Source organism: Hyalella azteca, unplaced genomic scaffold (genome assembly GCF_000764305.2).
Source record: "Hyalella azteca isolate HAZT.00-mixed unplaced genomic scaffold, Hazt_2.0.2 contig7970, whole genome shotgun sequence".
In the NCBI taxonomy this organism is placed as follows: domain Eukaryota; kingdom Metazoa; phylum Arthropoda; class Malacostraca; order Amphipoda; family Hyalellidae; genus Hyalella; species Hyalella azteca.
In genome coordinates, this window is record NW_025938077.1 from 118,919 (window position 1) to 136,323 (window position 17,405).

Below are 17,405 nucleotides of genomic sequence, written 5' to 3' on the forward strand. Positions count from 1 at the left end.
CCTAATAATAAGTCATGTAAAAATCTGTAATAATTCCTGCGGCAGCGTATCGATAATTAATACTCACATTCCAAAATTCATGCAGATCCGTTAAGTATTGAAGGAATTTTGAGTGGCCCAGTTGCTTAAAAAATATGTTTATTGGTTTTAATTAAAAATAATTCATGTAAAAATCTGTAATAATTCCTGCGGTAGCGTATCGATAATTAATACTCACATTCCAAAATTCATACAGATCCGTTGAGTATTTAAGGAATTCCAGTTATAAAATATGTCCAGTTATAAAATAACCTCTGCAATGCTGAACGCTTTAGACTCGCAGCGGAAGTAGTTGCGTGGGAATTACGATGCTCCAACGTACAACTACCATCATATTATCCTTCCACTGATATGCTATGAGATTTAATGAATCAAAAAGAAGTTTAAGGCACATTCTTCATATGATAAGATTTTACTTTGATGCTCAGTAAAAATGTGGCTAAATATTATTTGTAGCAAGAAGAAAAACTTCACACTTATGGTTGTTCGAATTAGCATGCAAGATGTGAGGGTATCGAGGGCAGACACGCTAATGCTGCACTCAGACGTCTCGGACTCTGTCTCAGTGACTCGGACACAGTCTGAGTGCAACGTCTCAGACGTTGCACTCAGCATGAGACCGAATTTTATCTATGATCCGACAATTCGGTAGTGGTGAATGACTCGACTTTGAATGTGCTTATGTGATTTATTCTTGTCAAGTTCACCGTTGACGCGCAAGTTCGCTGAAGTGTCGATCCGGTTGACGCGCACAGTGCGCCTAAATAAGAATGTGTGCCTTAAATGAGTTTACTCTGTTTAGAACCTAATCTCTGCATGCTACAAGTTGAGCATGTTCCTCATCATCCTAAAAGAGGCGTAAAAGAATATTAACAATGTCTTTGCACAACATGAAGTAAATCAGATTATTTGCTGCTATAATTTTATGAAATGAATGAATTTAGAACGTGGTAAGATTGGTATTCGTTTCTTATCCATTTATGTGATTTTCTGATTCACCCGTTATGCAAGTTTCTAACATGGTTAAGTCTTCAGAATAATATTATAAGATTGTAGTCAATAATACAGGAAAACTCACGTTATTAATGCAATAAAACAGCTTTCATATCTGGATTCATATTCAAACAAAATTCGTAGATAACAGTAATAGGATTGAAAACTGCCGAAAACATGTTGAAGCGAAATAAACCTGCTTGGATCGCTTATACTAGTTTTAGTTCAGTACACTTGCAAGTCTTTTAAATTTAGTCAAACACATACTTTCAATACCACAGTTATATAATTATTTTTTGTTTAGACTTATCCAATAAAAGAAACAAATCATTAGGCCTATGTTTAAACATAACTTCTTCTTCCGAGAAGTTTCTTCAGCATGAAGATTCAAGATTTGAGTTCTCATTACGCGATCGGCTGGACAGGCACGCGTGAACCCGGCGCCTGTGTTTTATGAATGACCCTGACAAATTTCCTTTGTAAGTTGTTAACTATTGCCCATATTCAACAATATATGGAAAATTTGTGTAACTACAAGAACTCTTTATTAATTAAAGTTAAATAGTTATGCCAACGATCAAAGTTTTATAGGCTAACACCGTAACACGTATCTGCGGTGTGTGCCAACTAACTTCGTTTACCGTACCGACGTACCGTCAACTCGAAGACAACTCTGCCCTTGATTTGTCGCATACCTATTTAAGTTACAGCGATGCAACATTGGCAGTGGCCGGCAAAGTATTTTGATTTTTAGTCACGTTGAAAATTTTTAACCTCTTCTCAAGTTCTCATTTTCAATATTATGTTTTCATGCAATTTATATCGCAAGATAGTCCGACTCCGACCAGATAATTCAGACCTACCTAGTAAAGGGCAGCGACTTCAAATTAAACAAAACTGACAGATGTCATGATCATCAATTCATCATTCATGTCAATGACCAAGAAATCACCGTAGTTATTCGAACATAAATATCTAATAATAATCTCATGAAAGGGAAATGTTAGCTCTTCAACTTCTATCTCGTAGTTCTGAATACCTAAGTAGTGAATGAAATTGTTTGCCGTTGCCCTGTTAGGTAAGATAAATAGGTACCTAGCCTAGGTTGTTGACTGGCCCAGTGGCCCTGGCCTGCCAAAAGCCAAATGTATTTAAGACGATTTCAAACCTGGTATAGAGGCATATATATTAGAGCTGCAAACCTGCAATAATTAGTGTGAAATGCAGCAGTGAGGAGTGTGCTGCATTTCTCAAATAGTCCAAAAACTGGAAACTAGGTACTTAGGCAGTAGGGTAGTACTTATAAGTTACAAGGAACAACATGTCAAAATGAAAATACATGTACTGGTATAGCCTGGCTATGGTACTAGTATAGGCCTAAATCTAATTCAGGTCTCAGGCGGGGAGGGGGAGGGCCTCTGTCCTCTGGTCTGGAGAGGAACATAGGAAGTATTAAAAATGTATTAGTAGTTCAATTGATGCATACTGCATAGAATATATAAATTTAACTTTTAAGTTTTAAGTAACATTGTAGCCTTGTAGGTATTGGGCAAAGGTTCCAATGTCCAATTTTGTAAATAGACTTCTTGATTCTTGAAAGTTCTGACCTTTGCGTTCTGAACTATACAGGCAAGATGGGAAATACTTTAATGTTAGTGAAACACTGTGGCTTCAAAGTCACTATTTTTTGACAAATTTGGAACATTGTGGGCCATTTGTGGCCTGATTGAAGACTCTTGCTATCAATTGGTTAGGACTCTAGGAGATAAATTGCATTGTGGGAACCAAGCAAGCAAGCATGGAAAATGTCTGCCTTTAGCCTTAGGGCCGCAACTCAAGCTTTCCTGCCATTTCTGGAACCGTGAGATTTCAACCAGATGAATTACCTCCTAAGGCTCCTATCTAATTGTTAAGAAAAGTGCAGGATCAGGTCGCAAGATTCCAATTCTATTAAAAATGTTTCATTGAAGCCGCAATATTTCAGAAATGAGTAGGAAAATTCCAATCCTGCCAGAAAACTTGTGGCTACAACAATGACAGGAAAGCCTTCTACTATTTGAGCTGTCACAGCACAAGAGCCATTTTCTGGATATGAATTACTGATTCCTGTTAGATGAATTATTGCCTATCTAATTGTTGATACAGGTTCATAATTGGGTCAAGACTCGAGAGATTCCAAATGTACTGTAAAATGGGGTAACTTGGACTGTTTTGACCCTGTAACTTGAAAAGTTCTTGGCAAAAAGCTTTTTACCTTTGACTAAAACTGCAAGTCTGCATGACATGAGTAACCAGAGTAATATTGTCTCACAGACTACTTCCCTGAAAGGATACATTGCTAGTGATGGCAAAAAGACTTGCTCTGATGGTTGCTGCTACATATGACAACTTTAGAGCATTCTCTGTTGCATACAAATGCCCTCAGGTTGATACAGTCAATAGTTTGTATACAATTTAAGTGCAAACTTATGTTCCTGGAGAGTGACATACTGCAGTAGAGGGTTAAAAAATTGTGTTAATTGCTTTTGAAGTACCACAACCTCATGAAGATTTCTTACATATGTGATAAATATGTATTTATATATTTACTATCTGACTGTTTGTGTCACAAAAAAGTAAATGCTATAAATGGTCCAAGCTATTGCTCCCAAGTCCATGTCATCCCATTTTTCATTTAGAGCATTAATATCTCAGTGATAAGCAGAAAAATTCTAATCCTGTATTATTTACATAAATGATTTAAAAAATGTACAAAATATGAGCATTTGATTATTTTCTTGAAATATTTGATCAGTATCTCTCTCAGAAGAGGACCTACATTATAATTATCAAGCTACAAAGAATAATTGTATCAAGCTACATCATTTTAAGGCTCTTCAAGAAGTTCTATTTGTTATTCTGTTTTGATTTTGGTGGAGTTGGTTTATATATAAACATCAGCAAAACATTTTAATGGCACTATATTATAAATATATATTACCTTCAAAAATATGAGTTTGATCTACAAATTTATTTAATTATTGTTGGAAGCTTGTCAGTCTTATTTTATAATTTATTGCACATAAAATGGCTTCTTTATTATGAAATCTAAGTGAGATGGAATGTTCAACAAAAGCCATTATTGATGCTTCTTGTAGCAACTGGGTCTCCTACATCCACATATGTGTAAATGCATATGCTGTTTAACAGAAATCAACAGTTCATCATTTCAGTGATGGCAGTTGACATAATTTTGAATTAGCCTTCTACCACTAGTCTAATGGGAACAGGTTTGGAAGTAAATGAGACAATTCATTTATCATGCCAAACAGTAAGGCAGACTGTAAATGATGAAAGTTTGTTCTGATTTCTTCATAATACCCATGTATTTTCTTTATACACTTTCTATGTTGGGTGTGCTAGAAAAGTTGGAAAACTTGCTTTGTCAAGATGTATTGACATTTCTTTTTGAAATTATTTATTAGTTGAACCTGTGTTGTAGAAGGGATGTAAAAATGGAATTTTCTGCTTTATTGTGGTAGTAAGAGCATTGATGGTATGTGACAGCTCAAGATTTTAATGAAACATTACTTTGCATGACATCCTACTTGTTTATTATTATTCCACGAAGAGATTGTCATGGTGTCTCGTTCAGATCAAACTTCGAGGGCACGTTACAAGTGGCTAAAAAAGACACAAGTTTACATAGTAGTTTAATGTAAAACAGTAACATGGTCAATGATGTCTATTGTGGAGATGTGCTTCTTCATTTTAACTTCAGGCATGGGTTACAAATTATGGTACCACAGATTGTGAGGTTGTGAGACTAAAAGCAATTATTCTCACTTGTCCTCACAGATTGAGTGCAACTACAATGTACCTTTTTGTTGCAAGATTTTGAGACTAAAGGCCATTTTTGTCACAGATTAAGTGCAACTACAATGCATCTTCTTAATGTGAGATTGTGAGACTAAAATTCTTTGTTCTCTCAGATTAAGTGCAAATACAATGCATCTTGTTTTATTACAGATTATGAGTGAGTGTGACTACAATAACATGGGCATGGAGAGCTCGCCTAGCATCCCGTCCATCACTGGCAATGAGACACGGACAAACCTTATCATCAACTACCTACCACAGACCCTCACTGACCAGGAGTTCTACAAAATATTTATTGTTGTTGGGCCTATTAAGAATTGCAGAATTATGAAGGATTTAAAGGTGAGGTTTTGTTTATTGTAAAAAGACAAGGCATTTAAACCATCGGCTTGAAACAGATTGTGGAGCAAATGGCAATTTTTTTTTCTGGCACAATTCTTCCATTAGGGTTGGGCCTTCCACTTGATCCCTGTACAGCTCTACTTGAGGCCATATACATACATGTATATGGCATACATGTATACATAGTACATACACATATGTACATACTTATATACTGAGTATAATTTGTCAAGGAATTGAAATTTTCCTTTCTGTATTGTCATATAGACAGCAGCTATACTAATACAAGCAAGCCTGTGGTCAGCATGCCAATGGTGACTTGTAATCATCAGTGTTAAAGGGGCTGGATTGTGTTTATGCATACCTATGTTGTTACTGAATATAGTCGGCTTTGATCAAGGTGGTACAATTTTTAGAATTTGGATTATATACACACCATCTGAGGCCTATTTTGGTGATAATTTCAAAATTTAATATCGAATCTGAAGTATAGGCTCAATGAAGAAATATTCAAAACATACTAGTAATAATAATCTTGTACTTGAGGGCTGTGTTATGCGTTCAGGTGCCTAACACACTTGTATGACTCTTGACCCATTGAATTATCCTGCATAGATTTAAGGAAGTAGCCGCCCCATGTATATGTGCTGCTCACAACGCCACCTGAACTGGCAGCGGCAGCTGTAGGAGTTGCATTTAATTTAATTTTCTTTAATTTGAATTAATTAGATTAATTAATTAATCGTTTTAATTTTAGAAGTTGCATTCCTGTTCATCCTGATGGTTCAAGTGCTTGGTAGTGACAAGAGTTAATTTGACAAAACCCTTTTTTTCTGCAGTTTGAGATGTCATGATATTATGTGGTCACTGCTTCTCTTTGAGCTTTGCTTTTGTCCAATTGAAATGAACTGAATGTTTTTGTTGAACTGAACGGATTTGCTTGCTTTAGATTTCATGATGTTTAAACTTAATAAGTACAGTAATGCCCACACTTGTCCATCGAGGTGTAATAAATTTTTTAATATACCGTAACTCAAAAAATCTTGTCAACTTTTATTTCTGTCAATGTATGTTACTAGTATTGCATTTCTTGTATGGCATACATAATTCTGTATTTTTTATTATTTCATAATTCCCACTTATATGATTGGCAGCTTCTTGAGTTGGTTCATGCCATGGAACTTCAGTATATGTAATTGTAATTTCCCATTCATAGCGATGCTTGCCATTCAGTATTTCAAATAAATAGAAATAAAAGTTGCTTCAAAGATCCATGAACTATTTGCAGAAAATAGCAAGCAGCCTAGATCTGTGATCCACTTCACAACAACTACAGTATTCAAAATAGGTAATTCTTTGTCCATAGAAATAGGAAACTTTTAGTTGATTCTTGGCATGAACCTGGCTTAGGTTCCTTGCCATTGCTTTAGTGTATCTGCCTNGCCTGCCTGGCTTGTCGCTCCCTCCTGCCTGCCTGGCTTGTCGCTCCCTCCTGCCTGCCTGGCTTGTCGCTCCCTCCTGCCAGTCTGGCAGGTCACGCCCTCTCATTTAACCCTTGACTTGTCGGAGAAGATTCCTTGAACTTTTTGGTCTTCATCAAATACCCTGCACAACAATTCCTGGCAGCGTTTGCTGGTCATTTACCAATAGTTGAAGTCCAAAGAATAATGGAGTTGTGAAGGTGCCTTGTGTCCCAAGGCAAAATCTTGATCTACTGCATTGATATAATTTATTTATGGTAATTTTTACATTTATGAAGACTGGCAAGGAAGAGACCAATGACTAGTAACATTCTATCACTTAATTTGGCCATTTTGGCCTGTTGCTGATTTTTAACAATCATGCCACCATGCCGATTTTGACCAGAATTTTCTGAACTATTTGTAGGCTTTTAACCCTTCAAATTTCAACCAATTTGCAACCCCTTAGCTGCACTCCATGGACATTCCCGTGTGTGTGGGGGGGATATAATGATTGTTCTAAGTTATTCCATCTCTCAGATCAGGCATGTAGGCACCATTTTTAGGAACACATTCTATCATTAATCTTGATGTTACATGAGCAATTCTAGCTCATAACTTTGTTTTCTGTGTTTCTTTCTTGACTATAAATTATCATTTTTTCCCCGGCATTTGTAAGTAATGGAATAAAATCTAAATACAACTTGCTTTTCAGACCGGGTACAGCTTCGGGTTTGGGTTCGTGGAATATCACAAGCCGGAGGACGCAGCCAAAGCTATCCTGCAGCTAAACAACCTCCCCGTGCAGCACAAGCGAATCAAAGTCTCCTACGCCAGACCTCCTGGAGAGGACATCAAGGAAACTAATCTCTACATTCAGAATATCCCCAGGTGTGTACGGACCTCTATTACCTACAAAAAAATTATCTTCTGGTAATTAATGGGTCTAGGTGCAAATAGCGACACTGCAAGTAGCACTGATGGGATTTTTTTTTCTGGGCAAAAGTGACGCACTGCAAGTAGCACTGATGGGAATTTTTTCCTGGGCAAAAGTGACACTGCAAGTAGCACTGATGGGAATTTTTTTCTGGGCACAAGTGACACACTGCAAGTAGCACTGATGGGAATTTTTTCCTGGGCAAAAGTGACACTGCAAGTAGCACTGATGGGAATTTTTTCCTGGGCAAAAGTGATACACTGCAAGTAGCACTGATTGGAATTTTTTCCTGGGCAAAAGTGATACACTGCAAGTAGCACTGATGGGAATTTTTTCTGGGCAAAAGTTGACACACTGCAAGTAGCACTGATGGGAATTTTTTCCTGGGCAAAATTTGACACACTGCAAGTAGCACTGATGGGAATTTTTTCTGGGCAAAAGTTGACACACTGCAAGTAGCACTGATGTAACATTTTTCTGGGCCAAACAGGGTTAGAATTACTGGTGGGCGAAAAGTTCCCTCTTATTGGACTGAGCCTCTTTTATCTAAGTAAGTTATTCCCATTGTTTGCACGCCTCTCGACACCACTGAGTGAGTATCTTGTGTATCAGGATTCTTATTAAGATTACCGAATACATAATCCATTTTGTAACGGTTACTAATAACAACGTCCATGGTCTAATAATTTAATGGTATCAACTTTTTTGACAACTCGTATTGGTCTTGGGCTGGGCAGAGGCTGGGGAGGGGTAGGGGGAGGCGTTTGAATCTGCGCTATTGACTTAATAGGCGCATTGCTTAATTTTGAAGTTATGTTTTTTTCAACATCTCTTTCCTGTTGCTGTGAAGTTTCTGAGGCAACATCTTCTGTTGCTGTGATGTGCATATAGCATCGTGTACATTTCGTTGCGGTTATGCTTTTTTGAATAAAATTTCATGTATTAACAGCTGCTCTCCCCTTGCAGATCCTACACGTTAGACCAGCTCGACGATTTGTTTGCTCCTTTTGGCCAAATTGTTCAAAAAAATTTACTGAAGGACAAAGTCACAGGTCTTCCGAGGGGCGTTGGCTTTGTCAGGTGCGTCGTAGGGTTCTTTTTTTATATTTTTGCTTCAATTTTCGTCTCAGAATGTGCAAACCTGGGATTCATGTTCATTTTCCAACCAGCCAATCTTCTGTTGGACTGACAGTTCAAATATACCGGTACCGGTACATCAAAACAATTAAAGCTTTGAAATGTTCAAAGGTAGCGTTATTTCAGGCTGCGTTGGAGCAGATGAACTGATATATTTCAATCTTATTTTTGTTCAAAAAATGTTGCAAAGGCTGAAACTTTCCATTTCGAGATGTTGAAAAACCTGAAATCCATCGGCCCAAAAGCTTTTTATTCTTAACTATTGCAATTTTTAAACTGATGTCATGTGTGCAGGTACGACAAGAAGTCTGAAGCAGAGCTGGCCATCACGCAGATGAACGGTGTTATCCCTGAGGGCGGCCACGACCCGTTGGTGGTTAAGGTGGCAGAGGAGCACGGCAAGATGAAGGCTGCGTACTACGCTGGCTACCATGCTGGTCTGCAGAACAACAGGGGATCCTTCAGAGGTACTTCACTCCATCAGTGGTTGATTATTTCTCATCCTTGAGATGTTTTTTTGTGGTTTTGGTTGCTATGCCGCATGTCAAATGTTGAATATAACAAGAATAGGCACAGATTGTCCAGCAACAGGAAGGAGAAATTGAAAAAAAACGGTAGGAGACAAAAAATAGCATAGCATATACTTAGGTAAGACACACAGGCACATTTTACCTATCATCTGCCTTCAGAATGCAGTTGGGTGGTCAATTCATGTTCATTCAGTTACTTACGATGAAGTGAAGTAAGTAGTGGTAGAATTGACTTCCCATTTAGTTGCCACATCTAGATTGCTCGAGGTGCTGTGTTTGAAATCTGTCTAAGTATACCGAGAAGACGGTGTACCTGACATGAACATGGTGGTGCTGGTGGTTTGTTGGTTGCACATTACAGTATGCACTCTTGTTTATTAACCCATTATAAATGTATCTTGGTTGTTGTGATTTATTTTTCAGGAGCATCAACATTTATAATTTTTATTGTTTTATTGAAGTATAAACATAAATAATATTTATTATAATTTTTGCGTGCAGGCAGAGGTCGCGGCAGTTTCAACAGCCGGGGCGGCGTTATGGGCTTCAACAGAGGAGGCTTTAATAATTCGGTGGGTCTCCTCTTGACGCCTCTGAACCCATCATGTCTCCTCTTGACACCATCGTGTCTCCTCTTGACACCTCTGAACCCATCGTGTCTCCTCTTGACACCTCTGAACCCATCGTGTCTCCTCTTGACACCTCTGAACCCATCATGTCTCCTCTTGACACCTCTGAACCCATCGTGTCTCCTCTTGACACCTCTGAACCCATCGTGTCTCCTTGACACCTCTGAACCCATCATGTCTCCTCTTGACACCTCTGAATCCATCATGTCTCCTTACACTCCTTCACTCCTTTACTCCTTTTTCCTTTGTCTCCTTTACTTACAAATCCCCAAATGCACCCATCAGACTCTTCACTTACTCATTATCTTTGTTCTCGTCTTCTTCCTTGTCTCTGTTAGTTTAATATCTAACTTCAGGCTGACAAATTTCCCCTTCGAATAAACTCTCATTTCCTTACTTGCAATACAAGAGCCTGCATGTCTTTTTCTCGTGATGTCATCAGGGTACTGCGCGAGGAACATTAGGGTACCTACACAGTGAAAGCAGGTTTGCCCGCGCGGGCAACCTGCTCCAACCTTGCCACAAGAATGAACATAGGATAATAATGTAAGTGTTCACAGTGAAAACCTGTACGAATAGGCCAGCGCCAGGCCTATTTATTTCAATTTCAGGTGCCAGCCTCAGCAAGTAACCAGCACACTGGCAACCTGCTCTCACTGTGTGGGTACCAATATAGCAGAGTTTATCGGACAAGTCTTTAACACGTTAATTAAGTGCGGCTATGTCGTATTCAGGGCGTATTTCATACCAGTCGACGAAATATTTCATCGGTGGGCCGTGCCGAACTTATCGGGTTAGCCTAAAAAGCAACTTGGTTTGTTCTGCAGTGTATTTGTTATCCGCGCGTTTCTTACTGCAAGAACGAGTTGGGTATCGGACGTAATTTATGGTTATTGCTCCCGTGCTACTGATTTGATTCATGGTTTTGAGTAATATATGCCAAAAATTCTTGGTATCGTACGCATGAGAATGCTGGTATTGATTTTGTTCCTCAGAATAACATTTATCGTAACCAAACTAAAATATTTTTCTGTTGCTAATCGCTGTTTTGCATCTTAAAAAAGGCAGAATTTGCTAAACCACCCACATAATTTGCGCGTGAAATTGTCTGCCGTTCGTCACAGCTCTTGCACCGGTCCCTGCTCGGGTGAACTCAACTTAGTCCTGCTCACAGCTACTCCTAGTGATTTTTACGAACTTTTCATTACGAAAAATTAGACCTCGTGGATATTTATTTATTTTAACGGTATTTGTCATGATTTGTTTTGTCTTATTTGCGTTTAGCCTTTCGCATACAGCCAAAAGAAAGCAGGAACGTTGCAAAATTTTTTGAGGAGGCGTTTCATTAGAGGCGGAAGCGTCGTTTCATTAGAGGCGGAAGCGTCGTTTCATTAGAGGCTGAAGCGTCGTTTCATTAGAGGCTGAAGCGTCGTTTCATTAGAGGCTGAAGCGTCGTTTCATTAGAGGCTGAAGCGTCGTTTCATTAGAGGCTGAAGCGTCGTTTCATTAGAGGCTGAAGCGTCGTTTCATTAGAGGCTGAAGCGTCGTTTCATTAGAGGCTGAAGCGTCNAAGCGTCGTTTCGTTAGAGGCTGAAGCGTCGTTTCGTTAGAGGCTGAAGCGTCGTTTCGTTAGAGGCTGGAAGTCTGGCATTTGCCGATGACCCTCAAGCACTCACAGTGAACGAAATCTTCAATGACGTGGCACAGTTTGAAAAAAATAGTTCATGGGAGTTTCAAAAATGTTTGTGTTGCATCACTAACCAGACCTCACTGTGATGTTGAGTTCGCTGCAACGGGTGACTGTACAGAGACACCTCATGAAAGCCTATAGCCTTGAATCATGTTTATTTCACATTTAGAATAAGTACCGTGCTGAGTTATTTTCATTAGAAAATGTTACGTAAGTTATGTTGTCAATCCTTTCTTGAATTTAGTTTAAATTTCAGATATCCTTTCATAAACGGAGTAAATTCTGGCTCGTTTTTTCTCGAAATTTTGATATTAACCAGAAATATTTTGGATTGGAGGGGGAATCGTCTTCAGTACCTCTTCCTCATGTTACTTGGTAGCTCAAATTAGGTTTCATTTCTCTTTATTTGACACAAATTATGTTCCTGGAGGATCACAAGTTCAGATAGCTTACTTTCTCTGTCGTGATTGTCTATTAGAAATGTTCATTTATAATTGTGTGCTATCGATGTCAATTTTATTGGAAGTACCTAAGCACTTACCAGATTTGTAACATTGCCGACATTTTTTCTCGTGTGCTACAAGTTTTATTCGTCATGTGTTAGTCTTCCCGTCTGTACATCATCCTGTCTTGAGTTTAAGAAGTTATATTCCGTTATAGCTCGTCTGGTACAGATGTTGAAGCCTCGAGTGTTCTGGCTCAGGTGCCGTGCGACCAAAACTAATTCTAGTGCTGATAGCTGCCGAGCACACAAAACTACCGATTTCTCCTCAGTGATGGTGGGTTTAGCTCGTCAGTGTTTGTCAGACGGAGTGGAGTTACGAAAGCGGAAAGCCTGTCATTGGTTGTCCGAAGGAGTTACGATCTTGCAGATATTTTTTACGGCCTCTTACATGTTGTTCTATTGCATGTTTATTGTTCTAGTAAGCCTGCATGCCTCCAGCGTTCGTAATGCTCTGGCGACGTTGTGTTTTGATCTAGGACGCTTTTATCTGCGACCGACAACTAAAGCTATAATAATGAACGGTACACATTCGTATACTTATTACAGCAACCCTGGGTCATTCACGTGTTAGTTATGTGTGTGTAGTTCGATAGGATAGATAAGGTCTCCATCGTCATCTGAATGTCTTATTGTGGTGCGTGCTTGGCTGAGCAGCAACACCTCCAGCATCACCACCATCACCACCTCCAGCATCATCACCATCAGCAACAACAACAGCAACCGCACTACCAGCAACATTGGTATTGAGGAGCAGCAGCTCGAAGAGATGGACATGGCAGGCTTAGCAGCAGCAGCGGCGGCAGGGGCGGTGATAATGTCGTCCATTGCTTCTCTCATCACGGCTCGGGCGGGGCACTTGCTGCCATGATGTAGCACTTATTTAGTCATTACATCACTACGCAACATCGTCATGTGCACATCACTACGCAACATCGTCATGTGCACATCACTACGCCACATTACTAGCACATAATGTGGTGCAGTCTTATCGTCTTGTCATTTCAGTCTCGCCTCGATGTGTTCTCGATTGAAATTCCGACGTTTTCAATAGAACTTGTGTCGCTTTGGCACAAATATAGTTCCCCACGTTTTTGGTTCCTTTGACGTTTACATCTCCATGTTTGAATTTTGTCTCGTTGTCTCCTCGTCCTGCTCCTCGTTGTCTCCTCACCTCTGCTATTTTAACCTCTCCTTCGTTTATTCAGGTTTTCGTCAGTAAATTTCTGTGCTTCTGCACTCATCCGTGTTCAAATTTTATTCTGATCTCTGAAATTTCCTGAAACGATAGACTTCAAACGGAGAATGTGCATGACGCTGTTTTGTCCACACTGCAATTTTCATTCAAATCTGCATTTTTAATTGACGAAATTCGGCTAATTCTGAACGTACTTGGTTCAATTTAGTCCACTTGTCGTTAAGTTGGTTTCAAAATTTGTCAGGGAATTCGGAAACGTGTATGGTTCAACTTAGTCCACTCTTTGTTCAACTTGGTTCATTCAACCGAATCCTATACGTGCTAGGTTCCGTGCAGTCCAACAGCGGTGGTGACCTGCAGTTCTGCCGCCTAACTTGGTCGAGCAACGCTCGTGTCCTCCGTTATTTGACTTCCTTTAAGTATGAGGCAGTAATTTATCCTCGGTCGCTGGGTTTCGTGAAGTACAAATTTTTTGGTTTGTTACGAATGTCAAAGTCCTGCCTGCCTGCCCACCCTTCTTCTGCTCCATACAAACAACGCTGCTGGTGGTGCTGCCGCTCCACGTAGTCAGGTGAGCACTCGATCTCATCGTCGTTCATTATCGTGATTATTGACAACGGAATAGGTAGTAGGGATGAACAAATCTAACCCTACAGTGGTCGCGTGGATTATATATGCAATCAGATCCATGTGGATTACATAGATAATCATAATCCATGCGTACGATTATTAATCGACCGAAACGAAACCGACCGAAAAGTGATAAATCTGTACATTTTTAGCACGCGACCACTGTAGGGTTAACGTGGCTAGCCAATAGCTTAACGAATTCAGTAGAAGGAATGACCCAGGTTCACGTTTGTCTTTGTGAAATAATTATTTCCGTTCGTTGTTTATCTTTCACGTAAGTAGCTTAAAAGGAAGACAAGATAAACCATACCGCGCTGAAAAAGTAAGTGTGCCTTGACAAAATTTTTAATGGCAGGAAACTGCCGTTCCGAACTTTTTTCCGTGATGGCTTTTCTTCTGCGGTCTCTGTTGCGTTTCTATCGATGCATGTAATCGCTTTATTACAGCAAATTAGCGTTCTTGGCCGTACGCTCAAAGAGTCTTCACAGGTGGAGCGTGTGCGCTGTTGGTGGCAGCTTAGTCCTTTTACTCCTTTATTTTATCCAGAAATGTATATATATTGCCTCTAACTGCTTGGGTTTATTGATAATATTTGTGTTCTTTGTGATGTAAAGGCCTGAATGTATTGAACCCCGCCGTCGAAATATCTGGAATTTCTTGGTAAGCTGCATTCTTTTTTTTCTTGTACCGTCCACTGTACTTCATTTTAGCATTAATACAAATTATGGTTAGGACCTTCGTAATTTGCGGTGCTTTTCCAGGGTTGTGTTCAGGACTGAAAGCAGCAGGAACCCGACAAAGAAGTGCTCTTTGATTTTCATTTTCTATTGTTTGACGTTAATTTAAGGACCACCTGTTATAGACGTTCTGGACATAAACCTAGTTACTCTTACTAATTAGCAGCAATTCTATTACCTTCTATTGATCATGTAATAAATTAAATGGCATTTCTCAACGGTGCTTCTATTGAATGACGAACTAATTCATTGCTGTGATGCCGAGTATTGTGTGTCTCTTGTCAAGTATCCACGAGCTGTAGGATTGTAACCGCACTGCTCAGTCTAACGTTTGCGTATATATTTATACGCGCCCGATATTTTAGGAAAAATGCCGCTTGAATGTAGTGGTTTCCGCCAAAATGTGATGTCGTCGACGGTGTATCTGTTTCAAGAAGCCAAAAATACTCTAAATCTTTATTTCATCTAAAATGTAAACTGTCCATCGTCTATGTAAAACATGTGTATAAAGTATCATTGTTAACGTGTAAATGTTTGTGCAGGGTAAGATGCCCACCGACCGACCTCTGAACGACAGATTCCACCCGTCAAGTTTCAACAAGTTTAACGGAGTTCCTTCGTATGATGGCAACCACGTACCCTTTCACCACGCCAGCCACGGCAGCTACAAGAATGGTCCTGGCCCGAGCTACGGCTACAGCCGCGGTTCATACGGTGCTACGTCCGCCTCGTACGGCGGGGCGTCCGGCAAATACGGCGATAGTTCCGGGACTTACGGCGGAAGTGCGGCTTCATACGGTGGTGCCGGTTTTTATGATGATACATTCGGCACGTACTAGGATATGGTGCTTTACAGCACGTACTGGGCAGTATGGTGCTTTACAGCACGTACTGGGCAGTATGGTGCTTTACAGCACGTACTGGGCAGTATGGTGCTTTACAGCACGTACTGGGCAGTATGGTGCGATGTCCAGACGTGTAGCTATGCTGCGTGCCCTCAATTGTTAGTTTTCATGTACGCTTCTTGAAAGGAGGTTAAGATTTCTCAAGCTTTACGATTTCAGTTAAGAATTCATAACTTGAAGTACGAGTAGGTCGATGGTGTCGGAATGCGATACAGCAACAGCTCTCTGATCACAACGGCTGAACTTTGTTCTCTACTTCAGCCATGTGTCTACTAAAGATATCGCTGTTTGTATGACGAGTTTTGCAATATATTTGTATGGTGCGGCTCATTTTGGTTGATGTAAACTAACAACCGAGTACTACTTAAATCAGCCTCTGTATTGTTGTAGGTTGTTAACACCAGGTATGTTATTGGTGGGAGTTTTCTGATTGCTAATGTTTCGGCTGTTACGTTCTCGTGTGATAGATTGCTTGGCGCTCTGCTGCACGCTGCCGTCTTGGGTTGCGTGGCGAGTTAAATATTGTGGTGGAACTCCCTGGGCTGCCAAATCCTGTTATTCAGATAGAAGAATTAGATTGCGGAGGGACTAGGCAGGGTTCGTTGTGGTGGGCCAGTAACTTCCTTTACGTCCTTTCATTTAAATGCTTCGACACTCGGTGTAAAGCTCGCGAAAATAACGCATGTTTCTGCTGTTAGGTGCAGATGCAATTTATATCCCTTTCTCGAAAACCAATTTTACTCGTCACAAATTTTGTCACCTGTTGGTTCGTCTTTTAATGTTAATCTTCCAGGGCATTAGTCACCGTTTTGCTGATTGACCAGACATTTAGTCGTGCTTTCTCAATTCTTTTATAGATCACAGGGAGCGTTTTATTCTTATGATAATGATGCTGATGCATGCGAGCAGCATCTTTGGTGCCGGTACCGTAACTTGTTCAGCAAGATTTGTTAACTTATAATTGTTGCGTTGTTGAGCAGCTGACATATTTTATGAGCTCAGTGAGCTTCTGTTGCCAGGTGAGTTGCAAGACTTCGTTCAGTGTTCATTAGTTGGGAGGCGAGGTTAGGTCCTCTTCGAGTGGCGCGTTTATTGAGCACCAGACATTTAGTCTTGGTCTCGAGTCATTCCCTTCTCGTTCATTTATTATTATTTTTTTTCTCACTAACGACAGTTTTTCCTGTCACGGCATTTTTAAGAAGCGTTTTTTTCTGCGTTTATTAATTTTAGTTTTTTCCTTGATTTAATGTTTTGATTGTAGTAATCAATATTGACTAACCGCGAGTTATCCTTCATTGTTCATCATACTGTAAGGTTGTTCTTTTTTCCTCGAGTTCGTCATAGTAGAGTAGAGTGGCATTCTTAATCGTATGAATTATTGGCTTATTCATATAACCCGTTATTCTAATGAAGCGGCAGTGAACATGAAATTATCTTCTGCGTCAGCGCTTGGTCTAAATGTTCACGTCATTCTTCGTCCATTGAATGATCGCTTCGAATTTTTTGATGGCGATTGAATTATTTTCCTTGCTTGTTGACGATGCATTAGGACGAATGCAATACAAATGTCGCCGCAGTGGGCGGGAGTGTTTATTTGCTTGCTTTTTTATCAAGTCAATGCGTAGCGGATTTGTTTTTCTTGATGGAATATCCGTGCGCAACTTGAGCCTGAATGTATTTGAACACAATAAAATGAAACCAAAGCAGTTTATATTTTCTTCATTGAACTTCAGTCTTGTGTTGAATTTAAATTGAATGGTGCCAATAGAGGGAATTGTAATCAACACAAGTTCGATTAGGGCACCTAAATGAAGACGT

The 17,405-nt window shown here is 39.8% G+C and overlaps 1 protein-coding gene across 2 annotated transcripts; it reads left to right on the top strand.

The window, feature by feature from the left end:
* Window positions 1–1,285: 1,285 nt before the first annotated feature.
* Window positions 1,286–17,296, top strand: LOC108681085 (sex-lethal homolog). 2 transcript variants are annotated; one of them, XR_007156826.1, is made up of 8 exons: window positions 1,286–1,511; window positions 5,041–5,232; window positions 7,408–7,583; window positions 8,596–8,709; window positions 9,061–9,233; window positions 9,798–9,868; window positions 12,775–13,886; window positions 15,225–15,285. XR_007156826.1 is itself a non-coding variant. In XM_018170066.2 (7 exons), exons 2-7 carry the CDS (start codon window positions 5,044–5,046, stop codon window positions 15,519–15,521), a joined length of 1,020 nt encoding a protein of 339 aa, XP_018025555.1. In that variant the 5' UTR covers window positions 1,291–1,511; window positions 5,041–5,043; the 3' UTR covers window positions 15,522–17,296. The 2 variants fall into 2 exon arrangements, 1 of the variants encoding a protein (XP_018025555.1); XM_018170066.2 differs by lacking the exon at window positions 12,775–13,886 and having other exon boundaries at window positions 1,291–1,511; window positions 15,225–17,296.
* The last annotated feature ends 109 nt before the right edge of the window (window positions 17,297–17,405 follow it).